Source organism: Schistocerca gregaria, chromosome 7 (genome assembly GCF_023897955.1).
Source record: "Schistocerca gregaria isolate iqSchGreg1 chromosome 7, iqSchGreg1.2, whole genome shotgun sequence".
In the NCBI taxonomy this organism is placed as follows: Eukaryota; Metazoa; Arthropoda; class Insecta; order Orthoptera; family Acrididae; genus Schistocerca; species Schistocerca gregaria.
Genome location: NC_064926.1, coordinates 272,505,954 through 272,520,431, shown reverse-complemented (window position 1 = coordinate 272,520,431; position 14,478 = coordinate 272,505,954). Strand labels below are relative to the sequence as shown.

The 14,478-nt window shown below is 37.0% G+C and overlaps 1 protein-coding gene across 2 annotated transcripts; it reads left to right on the top strand.

The window, feature by feature from the left end:
- The first annotated feature begins 5,861 nt into the window (after window positions 1-5,861).
- On the top strand, window positions 5,862-12,758 carry LOC126281977 (integumentary mucin C.1-like). Of its 2 annotated transcripts, none has more exons than XM_049981356.1 (2): window positions 5,862-6,023; window positions 12,413-12,758. In XM_049981356.1, exons 1-2 carry the CDS (start codon window positions 5,865-5,867, stop codon window positions 12,704-12,706), a joined length of 453 nt encoding a protein of 150 aa, XP_049837313.1. In that variant the 5' UTR covers window positions 5,862-5,864; the 3' UTR covers window positions 12,707-12,758. The 2 variants fall into 2 exon arrangements, with proteins under 2 accessions (XP_049837313.1, XP_049837311.1); XM_049981354.1 differs by having other exon boundaries at window positions 5,862-6,062.
- The last annotated feature ends 1,720 nt before the right edge of the window (window positions 12,759-14,478 follow it).

Genomic DNA, 14,478 nt, shown 5'->3' with positions numbered 1-14,478 from the left:
TCAGTTCTGTCTCACAAGATGAAGTAGGTAATGCAATAAAAGGACTGAAAATTATAGCTCTGCTGGCATTGATAGTATCTATCCCTGCAACAATCTTGAAGAAGAGTGTGTCAAAGCTTATTGAAATACTTACACACTTATGCAACTGTTCACTTCACGCAGATACGTTCCCTGACGTATTGTAAACATCTAAAATCATTCCAGTATATAAAAAAGGCAAGAAAGATAATGTGAGTAACTCAGACTCATACAGTTTCCTCCTGCATTTCAAAAGCAGTAGAAAAAATTATGTATAACAAACTTATGAAATTTGTAAATAAATACAATATCCTATGCAATGAACAACAAGGATTCATAAATAAGAGGTCAGTGACAACTGCTGTTTATGAGTGCATCAATTCCATATTAAGGAATCAATAGGAGTATTTGTTGACGTCAAAAGCTTTTGACATGGTGGACCATAAGTTTTGCCATCAAAGATTGATAAGTACGGTATTTGAGGTCTGTCCAACAACTGGATCAGTTCCTTCCTGAACAATTGTAAGCAGGCAGTGTGCATCAAACACACAAATACCCACCTAAAAACTGTATCTGAACACTTATCAGACTTAAACAAATTAAATATGGTGTACTCCAAGGATCAGTAATGGGATCCTTTCTGCATATAAATGATCTCAACTTAAATGGGGATGCATCTAAAACAATCATAATTGCAGATGACACCACAATTCTACTAAAAGGAGATAGTAAAGAACAATTACAGCAATCAGTAAATACTGTCACAAAAAAACTTCACAGCTGGGCACAGAGTAATCAACTTGTACTAAATAGTTAAAAAAAAACATTGCACTAAAATTCCACAGTGCTCCAAACAAGGACATGTTTGTCCCATTGCTCTCTGTCAGTGACGAACTAGTTAGTAGCAGTACTGAAACCAAATTCCTAAAACTTTGGCTGCAGAGCAATGTTAAATGGGATAAGCATACTGAATACCTTAATGCAGAACTGAGTAAGATATGTTACCTTCTTTGCCAACTAAAATCGTGCTGTAGGGAGGAAACAGTAATGAATGCATACTGTGCCTACTTCCATTCTCACCTTAAATATGGAGTTACTTTCTGGGGAACATTCAAAACAGCTAATAGCATTTTCAAACTACAAAAAAGTGCCTTTAGAATCATATTTGCAAATGTATAGACTCTTGCAGACCTCTGTTTAAGGTATCTGGTATTATTAAATTGCCATGTGTGTATATTATATTAATAAAAATAAATGTAAAAGGTAAGAACAGCAGACTGTAAGAAAACTGTGATATACATGATCATTTTGCCAGAAAAAAAATTTACTTATAGCCCGAATCAACACATCTCTGTGCCAAAACACTACTTTTCACACAGAAGTTAAACATTATAACAAGTTCCTGAAAACATAAAAGCTATTACTGAGGTCAAAACCTTCAGAAAATCTCTAAAGTCATATTTACAGCATCACTGCTTTTGCTCTATTAAAGAATATTTAAATTTATGAAGTGTGTTATATAAATACTTAATGCATACATTGTTTTATTGTAAGCATAAATGAGTATGCCTAGAAATATCTCTCAAAAGTGTACTCATAACTAAGCTTGTCCAATGTCTTACACAAAAGACACTTTTGTAGACAACAGGACCAATAAATACAATATAAAACTGTGGTGTTCACCACTACTGGGCTTGGCTGACACCTGGACGGGGGACTGACTGGCTCTGCCGTGAGGCCAGTTGAGGAACTACTTGATTGAGAAGCAGTGGCTGCAGTAATGAAAACTGACAATAGCCAGGAGAGCAGTGTACTGACCATGTGCCTCTCTACATCTGCATGCAATGCTACAAATCGGCTGTGGATGACACCATTGGACCTTCTGGGGCCTGTTGGTATGGAGAATGGGAATAAAAAGTGTTTTAGTTCTTCATGTACAAGGAAAACTCTGCTGAACATCTGTCAATATTCATGGGGTGAGTCCATAACTATTCATTTCTTATGTGCTTTAGAATTCTACGAGTCATGATAATGTGAAAACAAAACCAACAGAACAATGAAATAAATGTTATATAAGATGGCTCTAATTGGATAGTGGTGAAACACTTCTGGCTGCACCTGTGTTATATTTGACCTTCAGCTGTGAAAGAGTGAGAATCTCTTGCCGATGGGGACAAGCCCACTAAGTGGGGAAAGAACTACATGGAAATGTAAACACTCAGTGACACACAGATCTCATTCTTTAAAGTGGTTTGAACTGCATGAGGATCCAACATATCAGTCAGTAGTAATTCATTTACCTGTCCTGAAGTATGTTGGACTGCACTGAATCTGTGCCTTTTTCTTTCAGTTAAAGTAGAAAAACCAAAATGGAAGCACCTCAGACACATAGAGAACTTAACAACTTTTTTATTGAATGATCCAGAAAAATGTTCATTGAAACACAGTTCCATCTAGCCATGGTTTCATTACATTAATTTCCTAAAATAAGTACTATTTGTAAGAGCTATGCACAGTTATTTGAAAGTGGAGACAGGGTCAATCTAAAGCATATAATTAATTAGACCAGTGGTACTGTATTACAATTCCCCAAAACTACAAAAGTGAAAATGTCAAAAGTGAACATTTTGGGTGTTAGTCAAACTTAGATTAAAATCTGTAAATGTAACTATATTTTTCAGCATTTGCCATTTTTCATTTCCAGCTAAATAGGAAATAAGTAGAATGTTGGAAGCTTTTATTACAGTCCATCCACAGCAAAGTTTCATTCTTAAATTAATTTATTCTTCTCTTCTACTTATTAATTTATTCTTCTCTTCTACCTTATTAATTGTAGGATGTGGACAACAAATAATTGTTTGACTTTCATGATATAAGGTACCATTGCGAAACCATAGTAGTAGACTGTCCAGTATAATTGGATGTCTCAGGGAAATATTTGTACTTGGCTTTTTTAGGCATGGATTATTAAAATAATGCAAGCAACCAAACCTAGGCCTGAAATGATCACCAAGCTAAATCTGCATGAACTCCATAGGCATGTGATCGTGGCATTGACACCCTTTAATACCTCCTATTTACTTGTGAATGGAGACAGGTATCAGTGTCACAATCATTTCAAAAACTTTCGTACTTCTGGCTATATTTCACTCCCAATTATGTATAGTCTACAACATATCTAAAGGTAAGTTACTTGCTATCAAACTTTTTCGCTACAAGATTTGTAAATCAAATGTACATGGTTGACAAATGCCATCACTTCACAATCACTGTTGTGAGTTATATAACAGTAAATGGTAAATTTGTACAAAATCAGATTTTTTAACCACGTACCTTTTCCAGAATCAACTGAGAAATGTTATGGAACTAAGAAAAAAAATCAGGCAGAACAAAAATTAGGCATTTTCTATTTTCACAAGGAAAGTTAAGCTTATAAGGAAAATACAAGTGCATAAAACAATGCAGCAAAATCTTACAGACTGTGAAGAGCTTTTACAATGTGAACACTGTGATGTGGATTTTCCCCTTTCCGTCCTCCAGGCCTGGTGTGCAGTGTGAACACCAGGGCAGTGGCTGGGTGTGGGCCGGTCCAGTACATATCATCCCAGCCCAGCCAGACACAGTGTGTCAATGTAGCCTTAGCCCCTCCACTTCAGCAGCCAGTGTCCTACTACCTTATCATTTCAGAGTGTGGTTTTGTGGTATAATCGGGGGCAAGAATGCGTACTAGTTTCAGTGTAACCTAGTGTTAGTGTACCAATGTTGTTTTGTATATTACAGGCAGTTGCCATTATTTACTTTTGTGTTTCAGCAATTGACACTATGGGAGCGAGAAATGTGATTGGTGTAACCAGCCTCAGGGAATTGTGTTTACAGTATGAACTTCACACACACAAATAGCTAGAGGGGGACAGCATTACGGAAGTCTGCCAGTGCCTAGGATTTGCCTTGACCTTTCTGTAAATATTTCAGCTGAGTCAATAGGAGAGGCAAGTGAAAACATTTTTGATTGTAAGGCTCTGCTGGCAGATTTTGAAGATGATGTGTCCACTTTTGAAGTTGCCTCCCTGTCTCAAAGGAAAATTTGCTGAGTACTGGCCCTTTTGGTTCAATTAGCTAACTGATCCATGATATCAATAGTGATCCATTAGTGTTACAGGAGATTTTAAAACTGCAGTAGGAAGTTTTGGCCCTGCAACAACAGATTTTATATTTGAACTGATGGGATGATCGACCCAATAGGGACTTAGGTATAAATGAGGAAATGTATGATCAGAGATTGAACAATCATCAAACCCTCTAGTTGCCATTCTCCAGGAGGTGAAGAATTTACCTGTGGACAGTACTGATCAAGTAATTCAGTTATGTGGTTCTTAGTCAAGTTGTATGAACAAGCTAATGTATTGCAACTAGATCATGATGTTGTCCTCAAACTTACTAATCCTTTGGCAATAGGCTGTCGGACTAGAATAGTTTCAGAGGCACTGTAAAATGAGAAAATGCAGTGGAATTTTCAAAAGACCATTGTTTATAAATGCACTGGTACTTGGAAGAGGAAAGAACTAATTGACAAATATATGTATTGGGTACAGGTCAGGAATGAGCCATTGGCTGATTACATTAACAATGTGCATCTTGCTATTTTGGCTCATGTGTAGAAATTATGGAAAGGAAGATGTGTGGGTGGAAGATCGATCTATGGCCTTGTTTTGGAAGAAACCAGTATGTTTATTTGATATAGATAAACTACTTGTGTCTATTGAGACTGTCCATTATAGTGACAAAAAATAAAATAAATAAATAAAAATAAAAAATTAAAAAAAATGGGGAGAATTTAACTTAGGCCATTGTGAGTGTGGATTGAGTAGTGTTTGACATGGTAGACCAGAACAGTCTCAGTCTCACACTGTTGCTAAGGGGACATGTTTTTGCTGTTTCGAACCTGGGCATTTTGTTAGGAAATTTTGGTTGGTTGCCTAAAGGTGGGCGATTTAACAGCTTACACCAGAAGAAGTGGATGCTTTCTGTGTGCTGTAGTAAGGTACCTGCAGGTTGTCGTCTGGTGTGTGCAATTAAAGGCAAGTGGTCACCCTATATTTGTACCCTACTTGGATCTGAATCTGTGAGCAATGTGGTCGATTCTGCATATCTACATCTACACGGATACTCTGAAAATCACATTTAAGTGCCTGGCAGTGGATTCATCGAACCACCTTCACAATTCTCTATTATTCCAATCTTGAATAGCATGCAGAAAGAATGAACTCCTATATCTTTCTGTACAGGCTCTGATTTCCCTAATTTTATCATGGTGATTGTTCTGCCCTGTGTAAGTCAGTGTCAACAAAATATTTTCGCATTCGGAGGAGAAAGTTGGTGATTGGAATTTTGTTAGAAGATTCCATTGAAACGAAAAACGCCTTTCTTTTAATGATTTCCAGCCCAAATCCTCTATCATTTCTGTGACACTCTCTCCCATATTTCGCGATAATACAAAACGTGCTGCCTTACTTTGAATTTTCTCAATGTACTCCGTCAGTCCTACCTAGTAAGGATCCCACACTGTGCAGCAGTGTTTTAAAAGAGGACGGACAAGTGCAGTGTAGGCAGTCTCCTTAGTAGGTCTGTTACATTTTCTAAGTGTCCTGCCAATGAAACACAGCCTCTGATTAGCCTTCCCCACAACATTTTCTGTGTGTTCTTTCCAATTTAAGTTGTTCGTAATTGTAATACCAAGGCATTTAGTTGAATTTATGGCTTCTAGACTAGACTGATTTATCATGTAACCGAAATTTAACGAGTTCCTTTTAGTACTCATGTGGATGACCTCACACATGACAACAGAAATGAAAAGTGCACCTACAACATATGAGGAAGAAACATCTGCAGATACACTCTGTGATGAAAAAATTACATCTGTGCCAACATGTGAAGTATCACAGTCACCAGTGGCATCATCAGTAACAGCAAGGGAAAAGGAAGTAACTGTAGCAGTACCAGCAGAAGTTTCACCAGCAACAGTAACCACATCACCAGTAGCAGAAGTTTCAAAAGCAACAGTAACCACATCACCAGTAACAGTAGTGGAAAAGGCAGAACCAGCAGAAGTTTCACCAGCAGCAGTAACCACATCACCAAGTACAGCGGTGGAAAAGGAAGCAACAGTAGAAGTACAGTGCAGCTTAAGGAGGAGCCAAAGGAAAAATACATCTGTGCCACTTAGTGATAATTTTTATGGTTTCAAGCCAAAAAGAAGACAAAAATGTGAAAAAACTGCCTGCAAACTCACAGATAAGTAACAGTAGTATCATATTCTTAAACATTCAGGGTCTTGAAAGTAAAGTTGAAATACTGGAGGGGGCAATGCCACATAATAAGTACTCCTTCCTATGTTTATCTGAACATTGGCTTAAACCAGGACAAATTGAATACTATGTACCAGAAGGCTATAAACATGGAAACAGTTTTTGCAGATCTCAGTACCGCAAAGGAGGCACTGTTATCTTCGTTTCAAAGGAAATAGAGTTTAGACCACTAGATCTTAGTTGGGCATGTGAAGAGAAACACTTTGAAATTGCTGGAATCATATGTGATGTAATGAAACTTATCTTAGTATGTATATACCATACCCCTGACTCACATGAAAAAACTTTCTTAGATAAGTTAGACAGTATACTCTGCCACATAACAAAGTGGAAACAATATGTAACTATAATTGGGGGAGACTTTAATTCAGGCTTTGATGTAACATGTAACAAACCAAGTGTAAATAAGTTACTAAACATGCTAAGGCAGCACAACTTCCATCATGTAAATTCTGAACCGACAAGACTAAAAGCGTGCCTGGACAATGCTTTTGTCAACTGTACTCGTGATATTTACTCCACCAATGTAAAGGAATTTGCTTTCTCTGACCACTCTATCCTAACAGTAGAATTAAGACATATTATGAAAAGGAATGGGAACAAGGCCACACAAAAAATATCAAAATGCAATACCTTTATACTAACAAAAAACAATCTCGGAAAACTAACACACCAACTAAACATAACTAACTGGGACAAATTATTTCAAACATGTGGTTGTAATGCGCAGTTAGTGTATGAAACATTCCACAATTACTTAATAGGGGTTTTAAAAGCTCATCTTGTACCAAAGAAATATCACAAAACAAGAAAGGGTAAAGTGTGGTACACGAAAGAGTTGGAGAATCTAAAAAATAAGCTAATGCTGTTAAAGCGCCTAGGCAAAGTAATTAATTCTAAAGAAATTAAGGATCTTGAAATCAACGCAAAAAAATTGTATAAGAAAGAGCTACAATTGGCTAAACAAAGATACAACACTAATCTCATAAAAAGTAGTAGAAACCAGTGCAAAACTGCCTGGACAATAATTAAGACTGTTAAAGGTCAAATAAGAAACTTTGATGAGACAGTCCCAATACCAGTAGATACATTCAACAAATATTTTGTAGGCTGTGCAGATGAAATAAAAAACTTGATCAGTAAACCCAATGTGACGCATATAGATTATCTTAAGACTGCAAACCAAAATCATAATCAGGCCGGACCTTCATTGAAACACCTTAAAGAGGTATGTCAAGACGAAGTTATCAAAATTGTCAAAGAAATGAAAAATTCACATAGTACAGATATTTATGATATGTCAAACAATTTACTGAAAGAAGTAATACCTTACATTGCAGCACCATTAACATATTCTATAAACTTGTGTCTTAGAGAAGAGGTCTTTCCTGATTCTCTCAAACTATCCAAGGTGACTCCAATCTTTAAGAAGGGAAGCAAAGCTGAGCCTGCTAACTACAGGCTAATTTCACTAATTCCAACACTAGCCAAAGTCTTTGAAGGCATAGTGTATCAGCAGATCTACGAGTACCTAGAACTAAACGATATGCTGAGTACATCACAGTTTGGTTACATGAAAGAAAGGTCAACGATACATGCCATAGAACTCTTGGTGAGTGACATTTTAGCAGCATTTGAGGACCAGGCTCACATACAGATAACCTTATGTGACCTAAGCAAGGCCTTTGACTGTGCTGACCACTCTGTTTTACTCTCTAAACTCGAATATTATGGAATATGTGGCAAAAGTTTAAAACTCGTCAAATCATACCTTAATAATAGGAAGCAAGTGGTAAGCTCAGGAAGTAATGTGTCAAACACACTTGAGGTTCAACACGGAGTGCCACAGGGATCTAAATTAGGACCACTTCTATTCCTCATACATATAAATGACCTACCGGCAAATATTAATGTAAAGACATATATGTATGCAGATGATACAACTCTGCTGTCTGTAAACCATGATTTTGATAAACTTGTAAGCAGTATGAATTTGGCAAAAGAAAATGCAACATCATGGTTTAATGCAAATGGGCTACTATTAAATGAGACAAAGACCCAGAACATGTGGTTCAGTCTATCAAAGACTACAAAAATAGAAAAAAAAGTGCAAAATTTTTAGGTATAATCCTGGACAACAAACTAACATGGGACTCTCATGCAGAACACATAGCAGTTAGGCTGTCAAGAGTTATATACCTGTTGAAGAGGCTGATGTTATGTGTGACATCGGAATATGTAAGGACAGCGTACTTTGCTTTTTTTCAGTCTGTTTTAAGGTATGGGCTAACGCTCTGGGGAAATAGTAAAAAAATAAATGAAATTTTGGTGATCCAGAAGATAGCAATCAGAGTAATAGCAAAGGTAGATAATAGGACACATTGTAAACCATTGTTCATTAAATATAGAATTTTAACAGTTATTAATCTATATATTCTTGATAGTGTTAACTTCATACTTGCGGAACTACCTAATTTAAGTGTAATGAATCAAAGACATGACTACAATACAAGAATCTGTACTTCTCTGATCTTGCCACAGAATAGATTAGCAAAAACAAACAATAGCCATAAGTACATGTCAATTAAAATATATAACAAATTGTACAAATATGCCACAAGCATGCCAATCAAATTATTTAAGGAAAAGCTACACAGCTTCTTGTTAATGAACCCATTCTATTCAATAGAAGAATTTTTAGAAATACCCAATATCAACTTAAGTTAAATGTGTTAAATATATTTAATAAAAATATTAGGTTAAGTGAACTGACGAAGTCTATTGCATGTAATAATGCTGAATGACCAATAAAGAATCTGAATCTGAATCTGAATCTTCTCGTTATTTAGGGTCAACTGCCAAAAATCATTTTGCAGTTTGTTTTGATCTTCTGATGACTTTATTAGTTGATAAACGACAGCGGCATCTGCAAACAGCCGAAGACGGCTGCTCAGGGAAATATTTGTACTTGGCTTTTTTAGGCATGGATTATTAAAATAATGCAAGCAACCAAACCTAGGCCTGAAATGATCACCAAGCTAAATCTGCATGAACTCCATAGGCATGTGATCGTGGCATTGACACCCTTTAATACCTCCTATTTACTTGTGAATGGAGACAGGTATCAGTGTCACAATCATTTCAAAAACTTTCGTACTTCTGGCTATATTTCACTCCCAATTATGTATAGTCTACAACATATCTAAAGGTAAGTTACTTGCTATCAAACTTTTTCGCTACAAGATTTGTAAATCAAATGTACATGGTTGACAAATGCCATCACTTCACAATCACTGTTGTGAGTTATATAACAGTAAATGGTAAATTTGTACAAAATCAGATTTTTTAACCACGTACCTTTTCCAGAATCAACTGAGAAATGTTATGGAACTAAGAAAAAAAATCAGGCAGAACAAAAATTAGGCATTTTCTATTTTCACAAGGAAAGTTAAGCTTATAAGGAAAATACAAGTGCATAAAACAATGCAGCAAAATCTTACAGACTGTGAAGAGCTTTTACAATGTGAACACTGTGATGTGGATTTTCCCCTTTCCGTCCTCCAGGCCTGGTGTGCAGTGTGAACACCAGGGCAGTGGCTGGGTGTGGGCCGGTCCAGTACATATCATCCCAGCCCAGCCAGACACAGTGTGTCAATGTAGCCTTAGCCCCTCCACTTCAGCAGCCAGTGTCCTACTACCTTATCATTTCAGAGTGTGGTTTTGTGGTATAATCGGGGGCAAGAATGCGTACTAGTTTCAGTGTAACCTAGTGTTAGTGTACCAATGTTGTTTTGTATATTACAGGCAGTTGCCATTATTTACTTTTGTGTTTCAGCAATTGACACTATGGGAGCGAGAAATGTGATTGGTGTAACCAGCCTCAGGGAATTGTGTTTACAGTATGAACTTCACACACACAAATAGCTAGAGGGGGACAGCATTACGGAAGTCTGCCAGTGCCTAGGATTTGCCTTGACCTTTCTGTAAATATTTCAGCTGAGTCAATAGGAGAGGCAAGTGAAAACATTTTTGATTGTAAGGCTCTGCTGGCAGATTTTGAAGATGATGTGTCCACTTTTGAAGTTGCCTCCCTGTCTCAAAGGAAAATTTGCTGAGTACTGGCCCTTTTGGTTCAATTAGCTAACTGATCCATGATATCAATAGTGATCCATTAGTGTTACAGGAGATTTTAAAACTGCAGTAGGAAGTTTTGGCCCTGCAACAACAGATTTTATATTTGAACTGATGGGATGATCGACCCAATAGGGACTTAGGTATAAATGAGGAAATGTATGATCAGAGATTGAACAATCATCAAACCCTCTAGTTGCCATTCTCCAGGAGGTGAAGAATTTACCTGTGGACAGTACTGATCAAGTAATTCAGTTATGTGGTTCTTAGTCAAGTTGTATGAACAAGCTAATGTATTGCAACTAGATCATGATGTTGTCCTCAAACTTACTAATCCTTTGGCAATAGGCTGTCGGACTAGAATAGTTTCAGAGGCACTGTAAAATGAGAAAATGCAGTGGAATTTTCAAAAGACCATTGTTTATAAATGCACTGGTACTTGGAAGAGGAAAGAACTAATTGACAAATATATGTATTGGGTACAGGTCAGGAATGAGCCATTGGCTGATTACATTAACAATGTGCATCTTGCTATTTTGGCTCATGTGTAGAAATTATGGAAAGGAAGATGTGTGGGTGGAAGATCGATCTATGGCCTTGTTTTGGAAGAAACCAGTATGTTTATTTGATATAGATAAACTACTTGTGTCTATTGAGACTGTCCATTATAGTGACAAAAAATAAAATAAATAAATAAAAATAAAAAATTAAAAAAAATGGGGAGAATTTAACTTAGGCCATTGTGAGTGTGGATTGAGTAGTGTTTGACATGGTAGACCAGAACAGTCTCAGTCTCACACTGTTGCTAAGGGGACATGTTTTTGCTGTTTCGAACCTGGGCATTTTGTTAGGAAATTTTGGTTGGTTGCCTAAAGGTGGGCGATTTAACAGCTTACACCAGAAGAAGTGGATGCTTTCTGTGTGCTGTAGTAAGGTACCTGCAGGTTGTCGTCTGGTGTGTGCAATTAAAGGCAAGTGGTCACCCTATATTTGTACCCTACTTGGATCTGAATCTGTGAGCAATGTGGTCGATTCTGCATATCTACATCTACACGGATACTCTGAAAATCACATTTAAGTGCCTGGCAGCGGATTCATCGAACCACCTTCACAATTCTCTATTATTCCAATCTTGAATAGCATGCAGAAAGAATGAACTCCTATATCTTTCTGTACAGGCTCTGATTTCCCTAATTTTATCATGGTGATTGTTCTGCCCTGTGTAAGTCAGTGTCAACAAAATATTTTCGCATTCGGAGGAGAAAGTTGGTGATTGGAATTTTGTTAGAAGATTCCATTGAAACGAAAAACGCCTTTCTTTTAATGATTTCCAGCCCAAATCCTCTATCATTTCTGTGACACTCTCTCCCATATTTCGCGATAATACAAAACGTGCTGCCTTACTTTGAATTTTCTCAATGTACTCCGTCAGTCCTACCTAGTAAGGATCCCACACTGTGCAGCAGTGTTTTAAAAGAGGACGGACAAGTGCAGTGTAGGCAGTCTCCTTAGTAGGTCTGTTACATTTTCTAAGTGTCCTGCCAATGAAACACAGCCTCTGATTAGCCTTCCCCACAACATTTTCTGTGTGTTCTTTCCAATTTAAGTTGTTCGTAATTGTAATACCAAGGCATTTAGTTGAATTTATGGCTTCTAGACTAGACTGATTTATCATGTAACCGAAATTTAACAAGTTCCTTTTAGTACTCATGTGGATGACCTCACACATGACAACAGAAATGAAAAGTGCACCTACAACATATGAGGAAGAAACATCTGCAGATACACTCTGTGATGAAAAAATTACATCTGTGCCAACATGTGAAGTATCACAGTCACCAGTGGCATCAACAGTAACAGCAAGGGAAAAGGAAGTAACTGTAGCAGTACCAGCAGAGGTTTCACCAGCAACAGTAACCACATCACCAGTAGCAGAAGTTTCACCAGCAACAGTAACCACATCACCAGTAACAGTAGTGGAAAAGGCAGAACCAGCAGAAGTTTCACCAGCAGCAGTAACCACATCACCAAGTACAGCGGTGGAAAAGGAAGCAACAGTAGAAGTACAGTGCAGCTTAAGGAGGAGCCAAAGGAAAAATACATCTGTGCCACTTAGTGATAATTTTTATGGTTTCAAGCCAAAAAGAAGACAAAAATGTGAAAAAACTGCCTGCAAACTCACAGATAAGTAACAGTAGTATCATATTCTTAAACATTCAGGGTCTTGAAAGTAAAGTTGAAATACTGGAGGGGGCAATGCCACATAATAAGTACTCCTTCCTATGTTTATCTGAACATTGGCTTAAACCAGGACAAATTGAATACTATGTACCAGAAGGCTATAAACATGGAAACAGTTTTTGCAGATCTCAGTACCGCAAAGGAGGCACTGTTATCTTCGTTTCAAAGGAAATAGAGTTTAGACCACTAGATCTTAGTTGGGCATGTGAAGAGAAACACTTTGAAATTGCTGGAATCATATGTGATGTAATGAAACTTATCTTAGTATGTATATACCATACCCCTGACTCACATGAAAAAACTTTCTTAGATAAGTTAGACAGTATACTCTGCCACATAACAAAGTGGAAACAATATGTAACTATAATTGGGGGAGACTTTAATTCAGGCTTTGATGTAACATGTAACAAACCAAGTGTAAATAAGTTACTAAACATGCTAAGGCAGCACAACTTCCATCATGTAAATTCTGAACCGACAAGACTAAAAGCGTGCCTGGACAATGCTTTTGTCAACTGTACTCGTGATATTTACTCCACCAATGTAAAGGAATTTGCTTTCTCTGACCACTCTATCCTAACAGTAGAATTAAGACATATTATGAAAAGGAATGGGAACAAGGCCACACAAAAAATATCAAAATGCAATACCTTTATACTAACAAAAAACAATCTCGGAAAACTAACACACCAACTAAACATAACTAACTGGGACAAATTATTTCAAACATGTGGTTGTAATGCGCAGTTAGTGTATGAAACATTCCACAATTACTTAATAGGGGTTTTAAAAGCTCATCTTGTACCAAAGAAATATCACAAAACAAGAAAGGGTAAAGTGTGGTACACGAAAGAGTTGGAGAATCTAAAAAATAAGCTAATGCTGTTAAAGCGCCTAGGCAAAGTAATTAATTCTAAAGAAATTAAGGATCTTGAAATCAACGCAAAAAAATTGTATAAGAAAGAGCTACAATTGGCTAAACAAAGATACAACACTAATCTCATAAAAAGTAGTAGAAACCAGTGCAAAACTGCCTGGACAATAATTAAGACTGTTAAAGGTCAAATAAGAAACTTTGATGAGACAGTCCCAATACCAGTAGATACATTCAACAAATATTTTGTAGGCTGTGCAGATGAAATAAAAAACTTGATCAGTAAACCCAATGTGACGCATATAGATTATCTTAAGACTGCAAACCAAAATCATAATCAGGCCGGACCTTCATTGAAACACCTTAAAGAGGTATGTCAAGACGAAGTTATCAAAATTGTCAAAGAAATGAAAAATTCACATAGTACAGATATTTATGATATGTCAAACAATTTACTGAAAGAAGTAATACCTTACATTGCAGCACCATTAACATATTCTATAAACTTGTGTCTTAGAGAAGAGGTCTTTCCTGATTCTCTCAAACTATCCAAGGTGACTCCAATCTTTAAGAAGGGAAGCAAAGCTGAGCCTGCTAACTACAGGCTAATTTCACTAATTCCAACACTAGCCAAAGTCTTTGAAGGCATAGTGTATCAGCAGATCTACGAGTACCTAGAACTAAACGATATGCTGAGTACATCACAGTTTGGTTACATGAAAGAAAGGTCAACGATACATGCCATAGAACTCTTGGTGAGTGACATTTTAGCAGCATTTGAGGACCAGGCTCACATACAGATAACCTTATGTGACCTAAGCAAGGCCTTTGACTGTGCTGACCACTCTG